At 45.3% G+C, this 24,030-nt stretch overlaps 1 protein-coding gene across 3 annotated transcripts in view; it reads right to left on the bottom strand.

The window, feature by feature from the left end:
- Window positions 1-24,030, bottom strand: part of cass4 (Cas scaffold protein family member 4) — a 150,388-nt gene that overhangs the window by 22,484 nt on the left and 103,874 nt on the right. For all 3 annotated transcript variants that reach the window (XM_063041616.1, XM_063041613.1, XM_063041614.1), the window contains exons 3-5: window positions 20,707-20,820; window positions 5,784-5,912; window positions 2,665-4,119 (exon numbers count right to left, since the gene is read on the bottom strand). In XM_063041616.1, the coding sequence (XP_062897686.1) occupies window positions 2,665-4,119; window positions 5,784-5,912; window positions 20,707-20,820 (1,698 nt within the window). The remainder of the gene's footprint in view (window positions 1-2,664; window positions 4,120-5,783; window positions 5,913-20,706; window positions 20,821-24,030) is intronic.

Here is a 24,030-nt window from a genome sequence, read left to right as displayed (position 1 = left end):
GGGGGTTGCTAAGCAGCACGGCTCGGAGGGCCAGAAGGGCCTACTCCATGCTGAATCTCAGTAAAACAAAATGATGGAGAAGTAGAAAGAGGAAGAATGAGAGGGAGAATATAAGGGACAGAGAATGAGAGTGAGAGGGAGAATGCGAGGGAGAAAGAAAAATGAGAGGGAGAATGTAAGGGAGAGAATGAGAGGGAGAGAGATTAAGAGGGAGAGCACAAAAGAGAATCAATTGTAGGGGTAGAGGAAGAAGGGTATGGAGCCGATGGACACAGCATGAACTCAATGGGCTGAATGGCCCTTTCTGTATCACAGTGGTTAAGAAAGGTAAGCAGACGCAGAGAACATAGGACATGTTTTACTGTATGTTTCAACGTACATATCACAAACAAATCTGAATCTATATCTGATCACTGTCTCCTTCCCACCACGGTAACTGGGAATTCTAGCTGCCATTCATTTCTGCGGTTCCAGGAGCTCCCCAACCAGCACCCTAAGGAGCAAAGTGACACACGCTGCCTGCAGTGGTTGAGGTGGAATGACAGGGCCCGTTCCCTGCTCCCCACCCAGGTCCATTCACAAATTAAAAGATACTTCCCCTCAACACACTGGAGCAGTAAGTCCCTCTCCTCCCCTCACCGCCATTCACTCCCCACCCCACACACAAAGCATTGGCCTCCCACTCCCATTCCAGCTTCCCCCAACCTCACAACACTCAGATCCTGCCCCCACCCCACCCTTCCCCGAATGTTGGTCACCATCCTTGCCCACTAGCCCTGGGCTGACCTGGGCAGTGCTGGCCAAAAACAAAGAAGATGGCGTCACCAAATGGCCACAGAAGTCGCCATTCGCACCATCCCAGCAGCTGAGTGAAGTTTGCTTTCCAAAACTGGCTGGTGACTTAAATACACATTACATCTTCAAATCAGTCCAAGGGTTAAGTACCTCTTGTACAAAACGGATGAGGTCCAATCCACCAATCACAGCTGCCAACTCAAAAATGACCTGTTTTATCCTCCTGCTTCCTGTTCGTCACCATAATTTCCAATCCTGCATGACACTAGGAGTTATGAGGACATCTCACATGACACTAGGGGTTATGATGACTTATTGCACTTGACACAGGAGTTTTGAGAATTTATCTCACATAATACTGGGAGTTATGAGGACTTACCTCATATGTCATGGGATTATGAGGACTGATCTCACATGGCACAGGGAGTTATAAAATCTTATCTCATATGGTACAGGAGTTATGAGAACTTATCTCACATGACACTGGGTTATGAGGACATCACACTTGACACAGGGGGTTATGAGGACTGATCTCACATGATACAGGGAGTTATAAAGTCTTATCTCATATGATACAGGAGTACAGGAGTTATGAGAACTTATCTCACATGACACTGGGGTTATAAGGGCATGACACTTGACACAGGGTTTATGAGGACTTGTCTCACATGACACAGGAGTTTATGAGGACTCATCCCACATGATACAGGAGTTTATAAGGTCTGATCTCACCTGATACAGGAGCTTCCAAGAATTTATCTCACTTGACACAGGGAGTTATGAGGACATCTCACATGATACAGGAGTTTACGAGGACTTATCTCACTTGACACTGAGAGTTACGAGGACTTATCTCAAGCTGGTCAGGGCAGAGTTCATCCAGTAGTTAACCAGCAGCTGTGGAGGGGGGACAGGGATGGAGAGGAATTGTCAACTACATCCAGACTGGAAGCAGAAGGAGGTGGGGGGAGATGGCCCATGTAAAGAGTTGAGGGAGACAGATGAGAGAGGGGCCAAGAGGTGGACCAAGGGGCTGTGAAAGATGATGGGTGGAACGGGCCAGGCAGGAGAGAGGGAGGGGTAGGGACAGAGGCAGGTGGGTGAGACACGGAAGCAGGCAAACAAAGAGGAAGAGGCAGGTGGAGCCATTTGGAGGAGGGAAAGGTGAAGGTGACGACATCTAGAAATGTGATAACCATGCTCCATGTGCCTCTTATCAACTGCCTTCTTCTGTGTACCAAATCCACTCCTCCCCTACATGGCCAATCTGCCATCACCCTTCACCAATTATCTCTGGCCCCCATCTCCCCACTCTCCCTCACCTCTCTGTGCTGACCATCTCACCTCTACATTTAGTCCTGATGCAGAGCCTTGACCTGAAACGCCGGCAATCCCTTTCCTCCCATGAATGCTGCTCGACTCTCTCAGTTCCTCCAGCAGATTGGTTGTTGCTCTAGATCGCAGTCTCTTAAGTCTCCATATACATGGTTTTTGGGAAAGCACTTGATGGAGCCCCACTTGAGAGTCTGGTAAAACTGGGGTTCTTATCAAACCTATCCCCTCTGACCTTAAATCTATCCATGTTCTTGATTCCCCATTGAGAAGTCAAAAGTTCATCTTATCTGTCCTTTTGTACAACAAAATAGACTCTTGACCTCACAATTTACTTCGTCATGGGCTTGTATTCTATTTTCTTCCTATAACTTTACCATAATATTTTGTTTAGTTTCTTTCTGTCCCTGTTTTTCCCTTGTACTACCTCGACGTACTAATGTGATGAAGTGATCCTTATAGCTGGCATGTTTTTCACTGTATCGCCGGACCTTGGCCAATAATTAGGCAATTCAGTGCCCCCTCTCCCAGACCAACCTGTAGGAGGACATAGTTGGAATCTTCTGCCTGGCTTTGAGGGCTGTCCTTCGCTTTCTGCTCCCTGCAGCGTGGCGTGGGCACCGGTGCTTTGTGCCTGATGAAGCCCAGGTTGGCCTTTCTTTGCGGACGGGGCAAGTCCTCAGTGTTTCCTCGCCGACACGGGGGGAACAGCAGCTTCCCGTTGGCGATGACAATGGAGACCAGGCGCTTCACGTCGTCGGGCACAGTGCGGGCGACCGTCACAAAGCTGTCAAGGTGGTCGGGTGCGGCCAGGGGGGTGCTGACCACGAGGGCATCCAGAGCCCATCCACAGGCGGTCAGCTGCCGGCCGGCGTCCAGCAGCACTCGGTGTGACTCCTCCACCTCCTCCAGCTGCTTGCAGAGGCGGCCGTGCAGGTTGGCGTCCGTCAGGCGGCTGGCATTGACCCGCACCCCCCGGGCAAAGTCCAAGAAGGCAGCCAGGCTGCTGAGCACACCATCGGCGGCCACCTCCACCTGCGCCAGGTGCTCCTGCAGGTGCTCCCGCTGGCGCCACTGCCGGCTGACAAACACCATGATGGCAGCCACCGACTCCGACACCTGCTGCTGCAGTCGCGATAGGGTGCTGGCCGCCTCCTCCGCACCCAGCCTGATCTCCTCGGCAGGGGGGCTGTGCGTCGTGGGGGACGGTGACTGCGATTCGGACGGGACGGTGGTCCGACGCTGGGTTGCGGCTGGGAAGGAGGCCGGTCGGTGGGGCATTGTCAGAGCTGCACTAGGACACTGGGAGACGGCTGAAGAGGGAGCTGAAAGCTGGGGTGTAACCAGGGCCCTGGCTGGAGACTGACCTGGGCGCTGGGATACGGTCAGGGCTGCAGCAGGATACTGCGGCATAGTTGGAGAGGCGGCGAGACTCTGGGACATGGCTGGGAAGGTGGCCGCGTGCCCGGGTGTGGCAGAAGCGGACGACGAGTCCGGAGAGGCAGCGAGGGTGCTAGGCCAACGTTCCAACCCCTGGCCATCCGGGACCGACCTGCCCACTGGAGGTGGGATGTCGTAAACAGGCCCATCAGCCGGCTCCCTCTTGTCGGGTGGGATCCTTCTCGGCAGGTCGTAGATAGCCTGGGTTCTGGTTGGAGTACTCGCCAGGTTCGGGAGGGCAGTGGGCACATTGTAGAGACCGGGGCCGTCCCGTGCCGGCGGGGTGTCGTAGAGCCGGGCACTCACTGAGTTTGGGATGTCGTACAGCGCCTGCCTGGAGGGCAGCGTTTGCGGCCGGCTGGGGGACTGCAGTCCAGGCCCGTCCTCATGGCACACTGGCACGTCATACACCACCTGCTTCTGGCCTCTCCACTCCTGCTTCCCATCCCACTGCAGCCTGCTGAATCCGGGCATCTCCCTGCCCACTGACCCCAGACCAGGGTAGGGACCGGGCGCTCCATCCGGGTACATCCGTGGGGGCACATCATACACCTAGAAATAGGAGGCAGAAACATTAAGAAACTGAAAAGCAGAAAACCTTGCCCCTGACACTTAGCCTCATGTTCATCAGAGTGGTAACGAAGGAGGAATGGCCTTTTGAAAATGATGATCACAGCACGGTCTGTTTGAGCCACACTGGGAACAACTCTCCAAATGAGGCAACCTCGCTGAACGTTTCATTTGGAAGGTTCAGGTGGGGATCCCTCGGCCCTCCATTGTTGGCCACTCTGAACAGAGACATTATCCACCTGCCCCAGCCTCGTCCGCCCTTATGGACCTCCAGCAGCCCCGTGCAAAAACAGGCCAATTGTCCAGATCCCTCCTATACCATGGCCACTCATGGACAGATCCAATGGTCTAATCACAAACCAGAGAATATCTGCAGATTTTCGAAATCCAAGCAACGCACACAACGACAAAGGGTCTCAGCCTGAAATGTCGACTGTTTACTTTTTTTCATAGGTGCTGCCTTGACTGCTGAGTTCCTCCAGCATTTTGTGTACGTTGCTTGGGCCAATGGTCTGTTTCCTTTCTGACTCTAATCTGATACATTTGAAATGTTCCTCACCATGGACTTCCCAGCCTGGATCTATGAAGACGGGATATCATCGCCTCTGGAATTACACACTGAATATGCCAGTGTTCTGCAGGGAGAAGGACCGAGGTCTGATAGGCTACTTTGATAGTTCCCTTCCGTCTCAAAGGATGAGAGATTCCAGCTTTGTGCAAACTGCTATACAAATGCAGATCACTGGCCTTGAGCAGAGGGTCCACGAGTGGTCAAAGAACTACAGGCTGTAAACAGTGGCTAGGAGGGCAATTAGTTGGCTCTGGTGGTTACATTCTCATCCTGGAGTTAAAGGGCATGGGGTCAACAGTTGGTCCAGAGATGTGAAACCCTGGCATAAAGCAACACTCTGCTGCTGGACATAAAAAGATTCCAGCACAGAACTCTCTGGAATTTGGGACAATTTTGGTCCTTCAATAAACATGAATACAAAACGGCACGTTGCTTTCTGTGCAACTATGCTGAGCACTAATTGCCTCTGCCTTTCCCACACCACTCTTTCAAAGTTAATTCTGGCTGTAAATCACTTCCAGGCTTTCTGCTGTCATGAAAGGAAATAGGGAAAGTGTAGTTTTCTACTTTCTTACAGAATGAGGAAACAGCAATATCCCTTTGAGATCGAATAGGCTGCATTTGTTTACCTTACAGTAGAGAAGGCTTAGGAGGAACTTGACAGGGGTAAACAAAATTATGAGAACATAGATAGTGTAGAATGTAGAACATTTTCTACTACAGGCTTTTCCCATGGCAGAGGTATCTAAATTTCGAAAGCAGAGGCCTAAGGGGCTAAGGGGTAGGAGGTGTAGAGGTGACATGAGGAAGAACACTTCCCCTCAAACAATGGATGGAATCTGGAGCCTACTGCCTGAGGGTGTGTGAAGCAGAGACTCCCAATACAGTACTTAGGAAATAACAAGAATCGCCAAGGCATAGAATGCTTCAGAGGAAAGCTGGTAAGTGGGACTAGGGCAGCGTAGTTAATGGTTGGCATGGACACGGTGAGCTGAGGGGCCTGCTTCTGTGGTGTACGACACAATATTCCAGGAGAAGAACTTTGCTGCCATTTTAAGATCTAAACCCTTCTTACCTGGCCGTCTTTTGCAGCTCTGGGATTCTCGAAACTCAATGGAGTGTCGTACAGCTGCTGGATTAGTCTTCTCTCTCCCTCCGTTTGGAACATGGAATATTTTCTTCCCACCACAGCACCATCAGCCACCTGTTTGAAAACATAGTATGCCCAGGAGAAGTCAGTGCACCATGTGTATATGAAATGTGAAGGGCTACAGTCTCTATTTGAGTATCAAAAGAGTCCGCTTCTCCAGTTCTGGTTACACTTCAGTCTTACGCCCCTACGCTCACCCGTTGCAGAGGGGAGAGGGATGCTCGGGGGAGCTCCTCGTCAGTTTGCTCCTGGGCCTGGCCAAGAAAGATTTTTGAGAGCCTGGCCTTCTTTCGGCATTACATCCACGCCCAGGTGTCCTGGAGAAGGAACATGCAGTGTCCATAGACACCATGGCAAATTGCTGGGAACAGCTGGCTCCTCGGGGATGCAAGTTTGTTGTAGGCAGTGAAAATAGTATTTTAGTTTGTAACTGTTGAAAGCTTATGGGGTGTTAGTTTTCATAAGTCGAGGGATAGAGTTTAAGAGTCGCGATGTAATGATGCAGCTCTGTAAAACTCTGGTTAGGCCACACTTGGAGTACTGTGTCCAGTTCTGGTCACCTCACTATAGGAAGGATGTGGAAGCATTGGAAAGGGTACAGAGGAGATTTACCAGGATGCTGCCTGGTTTAGAAAGTATGCATTATGATCAGAGATTAAGGGAGCTAGGGTTTTACTCTTTGGAGAGAAGGAGGATGAGAGGAGACATGATAGAGGTGTACAAGATAATAAGAGGAATAGATAGAGTGGATAGCCAGCGCCTCTTCCCCAGGGCACCACTGCTCAATACAAGAGGACATGGCTTTAAGGTAAGGGTTGGGAAGTTCAAGGGGGATATTAGAGGAAGGTTTTTTACTCAGAGAGTGGTTGGTGCGTGGAATGCACTGCCTGAGTCAGTGGTGGAGGCAGATACACTAGTGAAGTTTAAGAGACTACTAGACAGGTATATGGAGGAATCTAAGGTGGGGGCTTATATGGGAGGCAGGGTTTGAGGGTCGGCACAACATTGTGGGCCGAAGGGCCTGTACTGTGCTGTACTATTCTATGTTCTGTTATTAGTTTATGAAGTCCTGATTATTGTATAGTATTATGCTGTTTGAATAAACTTTTGTAAAAAGAAATTGAAGACATAGTAACTCGACAAATGAATGGAAATAACCCAACCTTCATTTGTAACATAGCCAGAAGTGTGGACAGTAGAAATAATTTGTGTTGTTGTAGCTGGAATAGTGTATGTTCGCCTAGTATTTGACTGAGAGGAGAGTAAAGAAGTAATAAGAGGTCTAGGAACATCCCTACTTCTCACTCACCTGAGTGTACACTCTTCGACATTGAAGAGCAGCCCCAAGGTCACTACCCCAACCTAGGACATGACCTTTGACTCTACAGGTCTGACTGGCCAAGGTTAACAAAGGCTTTATAATTACACATTTCCTTTCAGGGAAAGGCCAAGGTTTAATGTCAAACCCTGAGGAGGAGAAGGTCTTTTTATAAAAGTGTTTGCATCGCTATATTAAACAGCAAACTCCAGAACATAAACCAGGTAACAAGGGAAAGATGCTGGAAATCAAAGTGAATAGTTCTCTAGTACAGTACGATGGACTTTTGCCTCTCAATCTACTTTGCTATGATTTCACACCTTATTGTTGACCTGCACTCCACTTTTTCTGTTACATTTTATTCTGCATTCTGATTTTGCTTTACTCTGTACCACCTCAATACACTGCAATGATTTGATCTGTATGAAGGGCAAGCTTTTCACTGTATCTCAGTACATTTGGCAATAACCATTACAACCATTCCAAATATTAATAAACCGTAATCAACATTGGTGCAACTCAGGGATGTGTGCTTAGCCCACTGCTTTACTCTCTCTACACCCCCAACTATGTGGCTAGGCACAGCTCAAACGCCATCTACAAACTTGCCAACAACACATTTATTGTTGTAAAATTTCACATGGTGACAAGGAGGCGTACAGGAGCAAGATAGATCAGCTGGTTGAGTGGTGTCCCAACAACAACTTTGCACTCAGCATCAGTAAGACCAGGGAATTGATTGCGGACTTCAGGAAGGGGAAGTTGAGGGAACTCACACCAGTCCTCATCGAGGGATCAGCAGTGGAAAGGGTGGGCAGGTTCAAGTTTTTTGGTGTCAAAATCTCTGAAGATCTATCCTGGACCTAACATATTGATGCAATTACAAAGAGGGCATGACAGCAACTATACTTCACGAGGAGTTTGAGGAGACTTGGTGTGTCACCAAAGTCTCTCACAAATTTGTACAGATGTACCGTGGAGAGCATTCTAACTGGTTGCATCACCGTCCGCAGGGACCACTGCACGGGAATGGAAATAGCAGCAGCAAGTTCTGAACTCATCCAGTTCCATCATGGACACTAGCCTCCCCCGTATCCAGGGCACCTTCAAAAGGTGGTGGCTCATAAAGCTGGCATCCATGACGAAGGACCCACATCACCCAGGACATGCTCTCTTCTCACTGCTACTATCAAGGAGGAGGTACAGGAGCACGAAGACACACACTCAATGCTTCAGGAACAGATTCTTCCCCTCAGTCATCAAATTTTTGAATGGGCAATGATTCCACGAACATTACCTCACTATTTTTCCCTCTCTTTTTGCACAATCTATTTATTTTTGTTAACTATACATCTTACTGTAAATTATAAGCCAGTCGAGATCTAGTGACGGCTGTGCGACTGAGTGAGACCATGGGTAATCTTTCTGACAGGCTGCATCACTGTCTGGTAAGTGGAGGGGGGGGGGTGCTACTGCACAGGACCAAAAGAAGCTGCAGAGGGTTGTAAATTTAGTCAGCTCCATCTTGGGTACTTGCCTACAAAGTACCCAGGACATCTTTAGGGAGCAGTGTCTCAGAAAGGCAGCATTCACTATTAGGGTCCTCCAGCACCCAGGGCATGCCCTTTTCTCACTGTTACCATCAGGTAGGAGGTACAGAAGCTTGAAGGCACACACTCAGTGATTCAGGAACAGCTTCTTCCCCTCTGCCATCCGATTCCTAAATGGACATTGAATCTTTGGATACTACCTCACTTTTTTTTTTAATATACAGTGTTTCTGTTTTTGCACTTTTTAAAATCTATTCAATATACGTAATTGATTTACTTGTTTGTTTATTTATGTATTTACTTATTTATTTCTCTCTGCTAGATTATGTACTGCATTGAACTGCTGCTGCTAAGTTAACAAATTTGACATCACAAACTGATTCTGATTCTGATAACTCTCCAGCATCATTTTCCAATGGTCCAACATCTACTCTCATTTCTCCTTTACACTTTTAGAATCTTTTTGTATCCTCTTTAATATTATTGGCTATCTTATCTTCGTATTCTATCTTTTCCTTCTTTATGACTTTCTTACTTGTCTTCTGGTGGTTTTTAAAAGCTTCCCAATCCTCTAACAGCCCACTAATTTTTGTTCTAATAAATGCCCTTCCTTTGGCTTTTATTTTGGCTTTGACTTCTATTGTTAGCCATGGTCGTACCATCTTGCCTTTGGAATATTTCTTCTTCTTTGGCTTGTATTTATCCTGTGCCTTCCAAATTGTTCTTAGAATTTCCAGACAGTGCTGCTTTGTCATCATCCCTGCTAGTGTTCCCTTCTAATCAATTTTGTACAGCACCTCTCTCATCCCTCTGTAATTCTCTTTACTCCACTGTAATACTGATACATATGACTTTAACATCTCATTTTCAAATTGCAGGGTGAATTCTATCATATTGTGCTCACTGAACCCCTAAGGGCTCCTTTGCCTTAAGCTCTCTAATCAATTCCGGGTCATTGCGCAACACTCAATCCAGAATAGCTGCTCCCCTGGTGGGCTCAACCACAAGTTGCTCTAAAAAGCCATCTTGTAGGCATTCTCCAAGTTTCCTCTCTTGGGATCCAGCATCAACCAGATTCTCCCAATCTACCTGCATATTGAAGTCCCCCATGTTCTCATAACATTGCCCTTTTGACATGTGTTTTCTATCTCACATTGTAATTTGTAGGCTACATCTTTGCTACTGTTTGAAGGTCTGTACGTAACTCCCATCATGGTCCTTGCAGTTTCTTAGTTCTATCCATACTGATTCAACACCTTTCAACCCAATTGTACTTAATATTTTTTATAAATATGATAATTATAATTATTGTTTTATACCTATGGCTGAGGCTTAGCACAACTCCAATGCTATACTTAAGTTTGCTGATGACACCACTGTTACTGGCTGAATAAAGCTTGGTGATGAATCAGCATGTAGGAGGGAGGTTGAAAATCTGGCCGAGTGGTGCCATAACAACCTCTCATTCAATGTCAGCAAGACAAAGCAGATGATCATTGACGTCAGGAGAAGAAAACTGGAGGTTGATAAGCCAGTCCCCATCGGGGGGAGAGGTCAGCAACTTTAAATTCTTCGGTGTTACCACTTCAGAGGATCTATCCTGGGTCCAGCATGTAAGTGTCATTACAAAGAAAGCACAGCAGTACCTCTATGTTCTTAGAAGTTTGTGAAGATTTGGCACATCATCTAAAACTTCAACAAACTTCTATAACTGTGCAGTGGAATGCATATAACCCTTGTACAGATAAGCTTACAAAAAGTAGTGGATATGACCCAGTCCATCACAGTTAAAGCCCATGGAGCACATCTACATGGAGCGCTGTCGTGGGAAAGCAGTTTCCATCATGAAGGACCCCCACCCTCCAGGCCTTGCTCTCTTCTCACTGCCACCATCAGGAAGGTACAAGAGCCACAGGACTCACACCACCAGGTTCAGGCTCAGTATTACTGCTCAACCATCAGGCTCTTGAACCAGAGGGGACAACTTCACGTGGCCCAGAACTTCTCACCGAACTGGACTCACTTTCAAGGAATCTTCATCTCATTGTTCTCAATATTTATTTATTTACTTCTGTGTTTATATATTTCTTGTTTTTCACTTTATTGCTGTATTTGCACCCTGTTAAGGAGCGGTGTTAATTTAGTATTAAGCTACTACTGCCAAGCTGCTCTGTTGGCATTCACTTTAGTTTCAAATTTCTAATTAATAAGCTGGTTGGTTTACCATAATTAGTTTTTCCTTTACTTCTGCACAGTTTCTATTAAAGTCAGTAAACTGTTAATCCACTTCAGTGTCTCCCTGTCTCTGCCCTTGGGCCATAACTGCACACTTTGTGAGACCCTGCTTTCAAGAAGCTTAGCAACTGGAGCCTCACCCAGCCCTCTTGAGTACAGAATTTCAAAGATTCTCCACACCTGGGAAGAAAGTCCTTCCCATCTCTATCCTGATTGACCAACCCAAATATTCTAGATATCCCAGCCTAGAGAAGTGCATCCATGCATCCTCTCGGGCCTGTAGGAATTTTCAGTGAGATCACCTCCCATTCTAATAAATTCAGGAAAATACAACCCCATTAACCTAGTCAGGGAATGAACCTCCCATCACAGCAACCCATCTGGTGACCCTCACCGTACTCCCTCTGTTACAAGCATACCCCTCTTTAGAGTTGACAAAGTGAAATGGACTCTTAAAATATGGAAAACCATTATAAAAGAATACAAACTAGAGAGAGATATTGCAATTCTTAAATGGTGTGCATATGACTCGGATACGCAGAATAAACTGGATGCTAGATTTAAGGACTAGACAGCTAAAGGAATAACAGTTCTTTGCAATATAATGAAAGAAGGAACACTGTTTGGTTTTGAAATGCTTAAAGAGAAACACTTATTAGAAAAACAAGACTTTTATCGGTATCTATAGATGCAACAGTATGTGAATAGGAGAGTTAAAAATGTAACCAAGGCAAGTACATGTCTGATAGGCCAGACAGCATCTACAGGAAGAGGTACGGTCGACGTTTCGGGCTGAGACCCTTCGTCAGGACTAACTGAAGGAAGAGCTAGTAAGAGATTTGAAAGTGGGAGGGGGAGGGGGAGATCCAAAATGATAGGAGACAGGAGGGGGAGGGATGGAGCCAAGAGCTGGACAGGTGATTGGCAAAAGGGATACGAGAGGATCATGGGACAGGAGGCCTAGGGAGAAAGGGGGAGGGGGAATCCCAGAGAACAGGCAAGGAGTATAGTGAGAGGGACAGAGGGAGAAAAAGAGAGAGAAGAAAAATTAATAATAATAATATATATATAATAATACAAATAAATAACGGATGGGGTACGAGGGGGAGGTGGGGTATTAGTGGAAGTTAGAGAAATCAATGTTCATGCCATCAGGTTGGAGGCGACCCAGATGGAATATAAGGTGTTGTTCCTCCAACCTGAGTGTGGCTTCATCTTTACAGTAGAGGAGGCCGTGGATAGACATATCAGAATGGGAATGGGACGTGGAATTAAAATGTGTGGCCACTGGGAGATCCTGCTTACTCTGGCGGACAGAGCGTAGGTGTTCAGTGAAACGATCTCCCAGTCTGCGTCAGGTCTCGCCAATATATAGAAGACCACATCGGGAGCACCGGATGCAGTGTATCACCCCAGCCGACTCACAGGTGAAGTGTCGCCTCACCTGGAAGGACTGTCTGGGGCCCTGAATGGTGGTGAGAGAGGAAATGTAAGGGCATGTGTAGCACTTGTTCCGCTTACAAGGATAAGTGCCAGGAGGGAGATCGGTGGGAATGGATTGGGGGCACAAATGGACAAGGGAGTTGCATAAGGAGCGATCCCTGCGGAAAGCAGAGACGGGAGGGGGGAGGGGGAGGGAAAGATGTGCTTAGTGGTGGGATCCCGTTGGAGGTGGTGGAAGTTACAGAGAATTATATGTTGGACCCGGAGGCTGGTGGGGTGTTAGGTGAGGACAAGGGGAACCGTATTCCTACTGGGGTGGCTACAACACATTATATTCCGTTGAAGCCACACTCAGGTTGGAGGAATATTCTGTCTGGGTAGCCTCCAACCTGATGGCATGAACATGAACATTGGCAAGGACAGCTCTTATGCCGTAGTTATAGACTCTTCTCATACACTGTAGGTGAATGAACCAGCATCTCCCAATTTATCTCATTGTGGCCCTTGCACTTTATTTCTTTACTTGCACTGCACTTTCTCTGGAAGTGCATTCTGTTTCTTTTTACTACCTCGACGTACTTACGTCTGTCTGGATGGCATGCTAACATTAGCTTCTCACTGTTCCTCAATATATAATATATCAATACACTCTGCCCTCCCACACAGCTTTGTTTCATCAGCAAACTCAGAGATATAACACTTGGGCCCCTTGTCCAAATCATTGGTGAAGATTGTGAGCAGCCACAGTCCCAGCACCGATCCCTGTGGAAACCCAATGGTCACAACCTCCTTTTGCTTCTTTGTGAGGCGGTCCTCAATCCGTGATACGTGGAAACTTAATGAAGGCCTCCTGAAATCCTTATCTATTCTGATAGTTAATAGTCAAAAATGACAGGTTTATCAAAGATAACTTCCCTTTCATAAATTATATCAACTCCACCCAAACATATTATTTTCCAACTGACATGTTATAATTTCCTTAAAAGCAGGTTCCAGTGCTTTGATCTTTACTGATGTCAGGCTAATGGGTATATGGTTCCCCATTTTCTCCCTCTTTTTTTTTAAATCATGGCATTACATTTGCTACTTTCCAATCTGTGGAAACAGTTCCATAATCTACAGCCTGTTCATCAACATACTGAGATAAAAAATCATTATTTATCTTTGATATCATCCTCCAAACTATTATTACTAATTTACCCCTCTCCTGCTTCCTATTTATCCCAATAATTTCTCCTCCCTGTTCTTATTTACCTTTTTTCCTGTGAAAGTCTGTCAGTTTTCCTGTCCTCATTCAACCCTCCCTGATTACATTTTTTCTGATTCCTGTCTCATTTATCCTTCTCTTTTATTCCTCTGCACAGTTCTTATTTCTTCCCATCGTCCTCCCTTCCTAACCTCATTCATCATCCTCCTGGCCTCCAAAGTTCAAAGTAAAATTTATTATCAGAGCACATACATGTCACCACATACAACCCTGAGGACCTTTTTTCTGCAGGCATACTTAGCAAATCTATAGAACAGTAACTGTAAACAGGATCAATGAAAAACAAACTGTGCAAATGCAAATATAAATAAATAGCACTGAGCGTGAAATAACAAGATAAAAAGTCCTCTTCATTCCAGCAGTCTCCCCTCTTTACCATCCTTAGTTTCCCCCTTCTGTTACCTCTGACTGCTGCTGTCTCCCATTCCACAATATCTCCCTTCCTGCCCTGGCTTAACCCGCTCTCCTCCTTGCCACAAGTTGCCTGGTTTTTGAACAGCGCCCCTAGTGGTGAATCCACCAGAAAAAAATGCTGGAATTCAGGCTTCCAATGCCCGGAGGAAGAAAACTTTTCAGACATCAAGTACTCAGTCCACCAGATCTGCCTATGGGCATAAGGTGCCCATAATGTCGACGTCACCACCACAAGCATAAACTTAATTATTACCACCATTACTAACACAGCACACTAATAATCATGTACGAAAGTCCTACTGACTCAGAAAATTACGTCTCATGCGGCTTTTCAGGACCTCTTCATCCTGATATCCTGCTGAAAGAACTGAGATCCCTGGATACAGTACACCAATCCTGTGAGGATCTATACCCTTTGGTTTACACAGCGATGGCCATCACACCTTAATATACACTGTGAAAGTGATACTTCTTTCAGCATTGTCTTGGGATTCTCACCGCAGAAGGGAATAATAGCAGACTCCTCCTGCCAAACTATCCTTAATGAAACCCTTGGCAGTCTTCCAGCCCCTGCAATACACAGGATCTTCCTTCAGAGATTGATCCCATTGCCCTTTGGACCAACATTGGAATCTCACAGTCTCCTGCAGCAGCTCCAGCCTACGTTGCTGTGCTCTGGATTCCAAGGGGAGAGTGCCTTTAAGAACTCAAGCCCTTCTTTGATTGTTACATAACAAAGTGCTTGGAACTGACTAAATCCTGTTGAAAACCATCCAAGGCCTGTTCTAGTGCTAGTATCTCAGTGTGGGCTGCCTTTCCCACTGGAGTTGGGTCAACTGCACAATTTTATTTAAAGGAATCTTATTTTCTAAAGACACCAGATACAGGAGCATTCAAATTTGCAGGCGTGTGGTGTATGATCAGATAGCGAGGTGAACAATCTCCGAGCCTAATCCACAGCCCTCCCCCCTCTCATGTGAACCTCATGTTTCATGGTCCCCCAGACTCCCCTCAGTTCTTTGCCACAATGGCTGGAACAAGTTCTAGAATTTGCTTTGTGAGCAATTGGAGGCACTGAACTCTGGCCAACTTGAGGACAACAGGAAGAGAACTGACAGAATTGAACCAAAACTGGATAAATGTCAAGTTGAAACACGTGCATAAATTATCTGTACAAGAAAATGAACACTGTAATTTGAAACATGTTTAGACATATTAAGATGCAAATTGAAGCAGTAATTTGAAGAGATTTCCATAAATTTAAATTTGTTTTTCAGTTAAGTAATTCTCAATTGTGGCTTTGTGCTGGTATTGTTCAACTCTGCTTTGCCAAAGTTTAACTATTCGAAGGTGCAGGGTTACCTAATATGAACCGTGCACTGACGTTAATTGCTGGGCGTACGCAAGACACATTGGACTGAGAACAATTGTGGACCTACTTTGATGCTACTGAGGGTGAGTGATTGTTGACAAAGATTTGCCTCTTGGGCAAGGGCACACATGCACTGGTAATTGTTCAGTCATTAGCAAAGTGAAGTGTTTTATATGAGAACATAGAACATAGAAGAATACAGCACATTACAAGCACTTCAGCCCACAATATTGTGCCAACCTTTTAACCTAATCCATGATCAATATAACCCTTCCCTCCTGATACGTTTTGTGACTCCAGAACATAACAATAATTGGATGCAAAACAGGGGAGTCCGGAATGCGAGTCTAACTTCATTTTTACTTTTAGAGAGGTGCATACGTATAGTGCAGCAGTATGATGGCATAGGCCAGTGGTCCCCAACCACCGGGCCACAGAGCATGTGCTACCAGGCCGCGAGGAAATGATATGAGTCAGCTGCACCTTTCCTCATTCCCTGTCACGCACTGTTCAACTTGAACATAGGGTTGCCAACTGTCCCGTATCTGCCAGGACATCCTGTATATTGGGCTAAATTGGTTTGTCCCATACGGGACTGCCCTTCTCCCGTATTTCCCTCGCTAAAGTAGAACGTTCCTATGAAACCTTTCGTGCTGAAAAAGTGTAAAGCGAAGAAGCAGTTACCATTAATTTATATGGGAAAATTTTTTGAGAGTTCCCAGACTCAAAAAAAACCTACCAAATCATACCAAATAACACATAAAACCAAAGATAACACTAACATATAGTAAAAGCAGGAAGGATAGATAAAGACGCAGCCTATATAGAGTAGAAATAATGTATGTACAGTGTAGTCAGGAAGATGAAGGCAAAGCTGATTTGTGGGGGAAAAATCGGCACGTACGCGCATGCACACATCACACGCGCATGTCACGTATGCGCACACAGGTGCCCGCGCAAGGCTTCATGGGCTTGGTAGTCTTTCCTGGGGTAAAATGTCCTGGGATTTGACTGCTACTTTTGTCCCTTATTTGGGTGTGAGAAAGTTGGCAACCCTAACTGTAAAAGACATGTTGAGGTGAGTTTAACCCTACTTGAACATCCCCCCCACCCCCGCCCCCGGTCGGCCAGTCCGCAAGAATATTGTCAATACTAAACCGGTCCGCAGTGCAAAAAAGGTTGGGGACATATGCCATTCACATACTTTTACATATAACCCATAATGAATTATTCAAATGAACAAGAATGCTTAATCAAACAACGTACTTACAATATTACGGAAATATTAAATACAAAACACTCCTCCAATTTTAAATTGTCCTGTTCAGGCCTAAAGATTTAATCACTGTGGAGGATTTCTTAATCTCGTGGGATAACATCTTTCCTAACGGAGTTGGGAGGGTGTTGGTTCACTCTGCTTGGTAGGTGAGACTTGTGGCTGTGAAACAATCTCAGGTCTGGGGCCTCCTCCGTGGTGATTGTAGGAGTTGAATCTGAGACTGCAGGAAGTAGTTCTGACACTTTTCTTCTGGTATCCCGAACAGTGCACGGCAAACATCACTGGATGATGTGGATCATAATGTGTAAGTACAGCGTCTGACATCACCATTTCCTTTACCTTTTGGAAAGCCACCTCACACTGCTTTGTCCATTGCCATTTCTTCCCAATCTGTAGGAATGAGTTCAAAGGGGTGGAGCACAGTAGCCAGGTTTGACAGGGACCTATTATAGTAATTAACGAATAATAAAAAGGAACACAACTGTGATATGTCTTTTGGCCTTGGGACATCCACCACTGCACTCTCAGAACACTTGTGTAATCCTTGTGTGTCAATGGTATGACCACAGTAAGTGATGCTTGTTTTAAAGAATTCACACTTGTTGTTTCATGCTCTGAGCCCATAATCTTCTAATCCTTTTTAACACTATCTTACGATTTTCAAGATGTTCCTTTTCATCCTCACTGGTGACAATGATGTCATCTAGGTAACACTGAGAGCCTGGGCAGCCTTGCAGCACCATAGCCTTCTGCCAGAGTGCAAGTGTAGATGCTACTCCAAAAATAAGCCTATTATAGCGATAAAGCACTTTGTCAGTGTTTATGGTGAGAAACACTCTGTACTCTTCTTCCATCTCCATATGTAGGACTTAGACCTCAGCTAAGTCTACTTTGCTGAAGTGTTTCCCTTCAGAAGAGTTTGCAAAGATATCCCCTATCCTGGGCAGAGGGTATTGATCTACTTTCAGTACTGAGTTAATGGTGACCTTAAAATCACCACAGATGCTCACATATCTATTCTTTTTGGTTACTGGAACCATTGCCATTGCCCATGGCCTCCACTCAAACTTGGAAAGAATTCCTTCAGCCTCCATGCGACCAAGCTCACTGGCTACTTTATCATGGATGTATAAGGATCCGGACAGGCTTTGTGAAACTAAGGTGTGGCATTTTTAACTCTACTTTATTTTTGATACGTTTGAGTTTTCCAATGCCATCCACCGAACATTGCTGTGGCATCATCCAATACTCTTCTTACTTTGCTTTCAGTTGACTCTATTGCAGGGGATGTGGCAGGCTAATGGCGGATGGATCTCCAATCAAGTTGTATTTGTCTCAGCTAATCACAACCCAAGAATCCTGACCCTCCTGTTTTGACTACATACAAGCCCAATGTGGCTTGTTGGTTTTTGTATTTCTCGGTTATGAATGTCATTGCCACAGGAGTTATCTTTTCTCCAATGTAAGTTCTTAGTTGGATATCATCAGGCTTCAGTTCAGTATGTTTGAAATGCCATTCAAACTCATTTTGTGGAACGACTGAAACAGCTGAGCCAGTGTCCAATTCCATTTTAATTAATTTGCTATTCTTTTCAGGTGCAGGCCATTTTGCTTGCCTGTTGTTAATGTTTACATTGTAAATCTCAAGGCTACCTAGTCCTGAGTCACTCCCATCACTATCAGATTTTTCATCAACAGCATGCAGATTAGTGCTTGTTTTGAAACGGCAACATGACTTTCTATGTTTAACTCTTGCCTACGAAGTCCATTTATTTTTGTCTGGCTGACATGCTCTTTGTATGTGTCCTACTTTGTGCATTTTCTGCAAGTTTCACCTTTAAACCTACATTGGTCTGATGTATGTGAGCAACACAATTTGTTCAGCAAGGCCAATTTCTGTTAAGACGTTGCAATTTCATTCATGCTCAGTTCCATTCCTGAACTGCGTCTCTGCAGTTTCCATTGATACAGCAATTTTAACCGCTTGTGTTTCAGTTAGGAGCCATTTTTGAATGCTTTCTTATATGATTCCACAAACCGAGCGATCTCACAGTGTATCATTAAACCCACTACCAAACTGACAAGCTCTTCAATTCAGCCACGTATGCTGAAATGGACTCCCCTTCATTTTAATTCCACTGAGGAAACCTAAGGGAGGAGGAGAAGATGGCAGCGCAACGCAGCACACAACGGCCACTCCAGTGAATGATATTTGTCATCTGTCAAGCAGGGTGCCATGCACAATCCTGTTTTGATGGAGACAGACGTGAGAGCATGGAGGAATATCTGGAGAAACTTCTGAAATGCCTTCTTCGCTGCCACTATGTGTGATCCAGAATCTCAGGAGGAGAAGGCCCCAAGTCCTCAGTTTTGCTTGTTGCTCAGCGGCCGGGGTGGGGTTGAAGCACTCGGCAGAGGATGGTGCTCGGGAGGCTGTGTCGGAGGGCTGGTCGGAGGCTCGAAGTTTTTGGACAGACTCAGAGTCGTCTGTGGTTGGGTGCTTCCAATGCATCGGCAGTTGTTGGCGCCTGGAGGTTTATGGCAGGGAGAGTTTCTCCCTTTTGCCACCTGCTATCGGGACTATCGGAACTTTGAGACTTTTTTTTACCGTGCTCATGGTCTGCTCTTTATCAAATTATGGTATTGTTTTGCACTGCTGTAACTATATGTTATAATTATGTGGTCTTGTCAGTGTTAGTCTTTGGTTTGTCCTGTTTTTTTGTGATATCACTCTGGAGGAACATTGTATCATTTCTTAATGCATGCATTTCTAAATGACAGTAAATGAGGACTGAGTGTCCTCATAATCTAATCTAAAGCGTACCACAATCAACAATCTTTTTAGTTCTAAATATTCCTGTTTCTTTCACAATATCAGCAAAGCTGTTTTCAGCTGGTTAGGTTGGACTAGTTAAACTTCTAAGTAAGCTACATGTTTTCCCACTTATTACAGTCAGTAAAACAGGCACATGCTTCACATTGGCTATTTCATTTTTTTCATAATACTGCTCAATTTGCTCACTGTACATATTCCAGTCATCCCTTGTGTAATCGAACGCATCTATCTTTCCAATATAGCCAGTCATTTCTGAGTTTTTAAATTTATGATTATTATCACCAGGCACTCACTGTTTATGAACTGTGAATGTACCTGTTTTCTGCCTTTTTCTTAAACTGCCTCCTTTTCAGAAGAAACGTGTGGCACTGCTAGTTTTTACTAATAGAATACTTCACTACATTTCAACAGGTAGGTAGTCATCGTGGGTTCATTAAACACTTCCTTGTCACCACTGTTACAGTTTGTAACTCCAAAATATAAAAATAATAGGAAGCAAGACAAGGGAGTCCAGAATGTGAGTCTAACCGCTTTTACTTTCAGCAAGGTGCATGCATATGACACGGCAGCATGATGACATATGCCATTCACGTACTTTTGCATATGATCCAAAGTGAATTATTTTTAAAAAAACAAGAATACTTAATGAAAGATTATATTTACAATATTGCTCAAATATTACTGAAATATTAAATACAGTACACCTCCGGCACCTCCATCTGCCTGTCTCATTTAAGAGTCTCTTAAATGTCCCTAATATATCTGCCTCTGCAATCACCCAAGGTAGCATATTCCACTCATTCACAACTCGGTGTAATAAAAAATTCTGTCCTCTTACATTAGCCATTCCTGCCCCAGGAAAAAGCACTGGCTATCCACTCAATCTACACCTCTTATCACCCTTAAATATCTCCATCAAGTCAACTCTCATCCTCCTTCGTTCCGAAGAGGAGGGGCCTACCCAAAGCTGTGGCTCAGGCAGGTCCTGGTTGGAAGCCTAGACGCACATCCATGCATTGTGGCTAGATAGCTGAAATTGGACAAGCCAGAACCCATCCTTAGTTTTTTGTATTAAGGCCCTTATATGCACCCTCAGGGTTGATGGTCCATGCAATCAGGATTTCTTTACATTACCTGGCTGTCCTGCATTCTGGAAGCATGGGACGTTGGGATATCATACACATCTGCAAAAGATGCTGACATGGAGTTCAGGCTGAAGCCATGGCCCATTCTGGGAAGTGTAAACGCCTGCAGGTAAAAAAAGGGAAAGACATTCAACACGAGCAATCAACTGCATCGCCAAAATATCAATTCAACTAAATATCTGACACAGACATAAAATCTTTGGTGAAGGGAAATGATGCTGAGAAATGGAACATTTATTAACAATATCATGTGACCTTCCTTTCTGTCCTTCAGTCCCTCAACAATGTACACACTCCCCTGATGTACAAATCCACTGGATGTACACACGCCCCTGATGTACACACTCACCTGATGTACACAATCCCCTGATGTACACACTCCCCTATGTACACAATCCCCTGATGTACAAACCCACTGGATGTACACAATCCCCTGATGTACACACTCCCCGATGTACACAATCCCCTGATGTACACACTCCTCGATGTACACAATCCCCTGATGTACACACTGCCCTGATGTACTCACTGCCCTGATGTACACATTAGTCTGATAAACAAAACACTGTAATGTACACAATATTTTATGTGTAACCGTGATTTGAGGAGGTAAGGGGTAAACACTGTTCCAGATTCCTAGGCTTTGTAATCTTGACTGGGGTTGTGCCTTCAGGGATCCACCAGCTTTTAACATTCTGATGGCTCTAATTGACCATAAGTTAAAGTGCCAGACATGTCTCATCCACTTTGGCAGAGTGCTGGAGAACTCACTGCCAATCAAACCTCAAGTTAACTGACCCAAAGGAAAGTCCCCAGATTGATCCATACTGTTCCTCCCGGACACCACAGCAGTTAGAATGACACTATTACAGCTCAGGGCTCAGAGTTCGGAGCTAAATCTAGCTATCCTCTGTAAGGAGCTTGTAGATGGAATGTGTGGGTTTTCTCTGGGTGCTCCTGTTTCCTCCCACAGTCCAAAGACATTTCTGGTAGTAGGTTAATTGTCACTGTAAATTTTCCCATGACTGGATTAGAGTTAAAATTGGATATTGTCGGGGGTTGCTAGCCGGTGCAGCTCACAGGGTCTGAGGGGCCTATTCTGCACTGTATCCCTAAATAAATAAATCATGCAAAATTATTTTATAGATGGTGAATAGGGGACTGTTCACATCCTAACCCCTCTCATTGACCTTCGCATTTCATGACATCTTCCAGTGTCTCCTTGATTTTTTGGATCCATGGTTGTACCAAGTTTGGAACTCACTTGGAGAAACCAACTTCTGACCAACTTTCTGGCCAACAGGAAGCCCATAGGCAATTTTTGAGAGAACTGGGATGATGCTGACCTTAAAACTGAGACCAGTGCAGGCATCTGTTTGATAGGTGGTTTTGAATTGGGTTTTCTTCAAGGACAGGCATGTTTCTCAGCAAACAAACATTCAACAGACAGTTCCAATTTCTTGGAGAAGTAAAGGGGACTGTCTGCAGTCCTTCTGGTGAAGGCACTCTCTTGGTTAGGAGGCACCAGGATTTAGACCCAGCAATAATAAAGAACTTAGACACACCGAAGAGTGATCCTAGGGTGAGGTGTAATGACAGTTAGCCGCTCCAAGCTGGTGTTGATTGGTACTGGAGTTCACAACTATATCGTCCTATCTGCGTACAGGTAGAGGCTAAAGATTAACACTCGAGAGATAAGGACAACCAAGAGGTGTTTGCAGGAGGCAGAGGAGCAGCTATGTGATTGTTCCGAGCTGGTGAACTGGACCGTGTTCAAAGGGTCACCAGAGGATCTGAATGAATACATCACAGTTGTCACAGACCTTATAAAAACACATAGATGAGAATGTCCCCACAAAATCAACAGAGTAATCCCCAATCAGAAACACAGGATGAATCAAGAGGTCTGCAATCTAGTGAGGGCCACAACAGTGGTGTTGGGGTCTGGTGGCCAAGTAAAATACACGAGGACCAGATACAATCCTTGGAAAGCCATCCCACATGCGAAGTGGAAATTTCGAACCAAACTAGAATCGTAGGAGGATGCTTAACAGCTGTGGCAGGGCTTGAATGCTATCACCTCCAGTCGACAGAGGTGACAACAGGGCTTCACCCCCAGCTGAGCTCAATACCGTTTCTGCTCACTTTGACCAACACAACATGGAGGCACGTTCACGAACTCCCACAGCCCCCAGTGACCCTGTATTTCAGTCTCTGAGGCCGATGTGAGAACATCCTTCAGCAGGGTGAACATACGGAAAGCACCCGGCTGATCAACTGGAGTGGTCACTAACATCTTTAACCTCGAGCTTCAGCAGTCGGAGGTGCCCAGCTCCTTTAAGCCACCTTCAATCACACCGGTGTCCAAGAAGAACATGGTAATGTGTCTCGATGACTATCGTCCACTTACATCCACTGTGATGATGTGCTTTGAGAAGTTGATCCTAAAAGAATCAACTTCTGCCTGCGAATGACTTGGATCTCCTCTAATTTGTCTACCATCACAACAGGTCTACAGCAGATGCTATTTCGTTGCCTCTTCACTCAACCCTGGAACATCTGGACAATGAAGGTGCATACCTACATCAGGATGTTCTTCACTTACTACAGCTCAGCATTCCATACCATCATCCCCTCAAAACTAATCAAGACCTCGGCCTCAGTACTTGCTTGTGCAACTGAATCCTTAATTTCCTCACTTGCAGACCCCAGTCAGTTCACAGTGGTAACAACATCTTCTCCACAATCACCATCAGCACAGGTGCACCACAAGGCTGTGTGCTTAGATCCCTGCTCTACTCACTTTATACTTATGACTGTCAGGCTAAGCACAGTTCCACTACTATATTTAAGTTTGCTGACATTGGCCAAATCAAAGGAGGGGATGAATCAGCATATAGGAGGGAGATTGAACATCTGGTTGAATGGTGTCACAGAATAACTCTCACTCAACATCAGTGAAACCAAGGAGCTGATTATTGAATACAGGAGGAGGAAACCAGAGGTCCACGAGCCAGTCCTCGTCAGGGGATCCGAGGTGGTGAATGTCAGTAACTTTAAATTCCTCAGTGTTATCATTTCAGAGAACCTGTCCTGGGTTCAGCATGGAAGGACCATTACAAAGAAGGCATGGCTTTCTACTTTCTAAGGAGTTTGCCAGGATTTGGCATGTAATGTAAAATGTTGACAAACTTCTATAGATGTGTGGTGGAGAGTATATTGACTGGTTGCATCAAGGCCTGGTATTGAAACACCAACATCCTTGAATGGAAAATCCTACAGAAAATAGTAAGTACAGCCCAAGCCCCCCCTA

This window comes from Mobula hypostoma, chromosome 2 (genome assembly GCF_963921235.1).
Source record: "Mobula hypostoma chromosome 2, sMobHyp1.1, whole genome shotgun sequence".
NCBI lineage: Eukaryota > Metazoa > Chordata > Chondrichthyes > Myliobatiformes > Myliobatidae > Mobula > Mobula hypostoma.
This window is presented reverse-complemented; position numbering and strand designations above follow the sequence as displayed.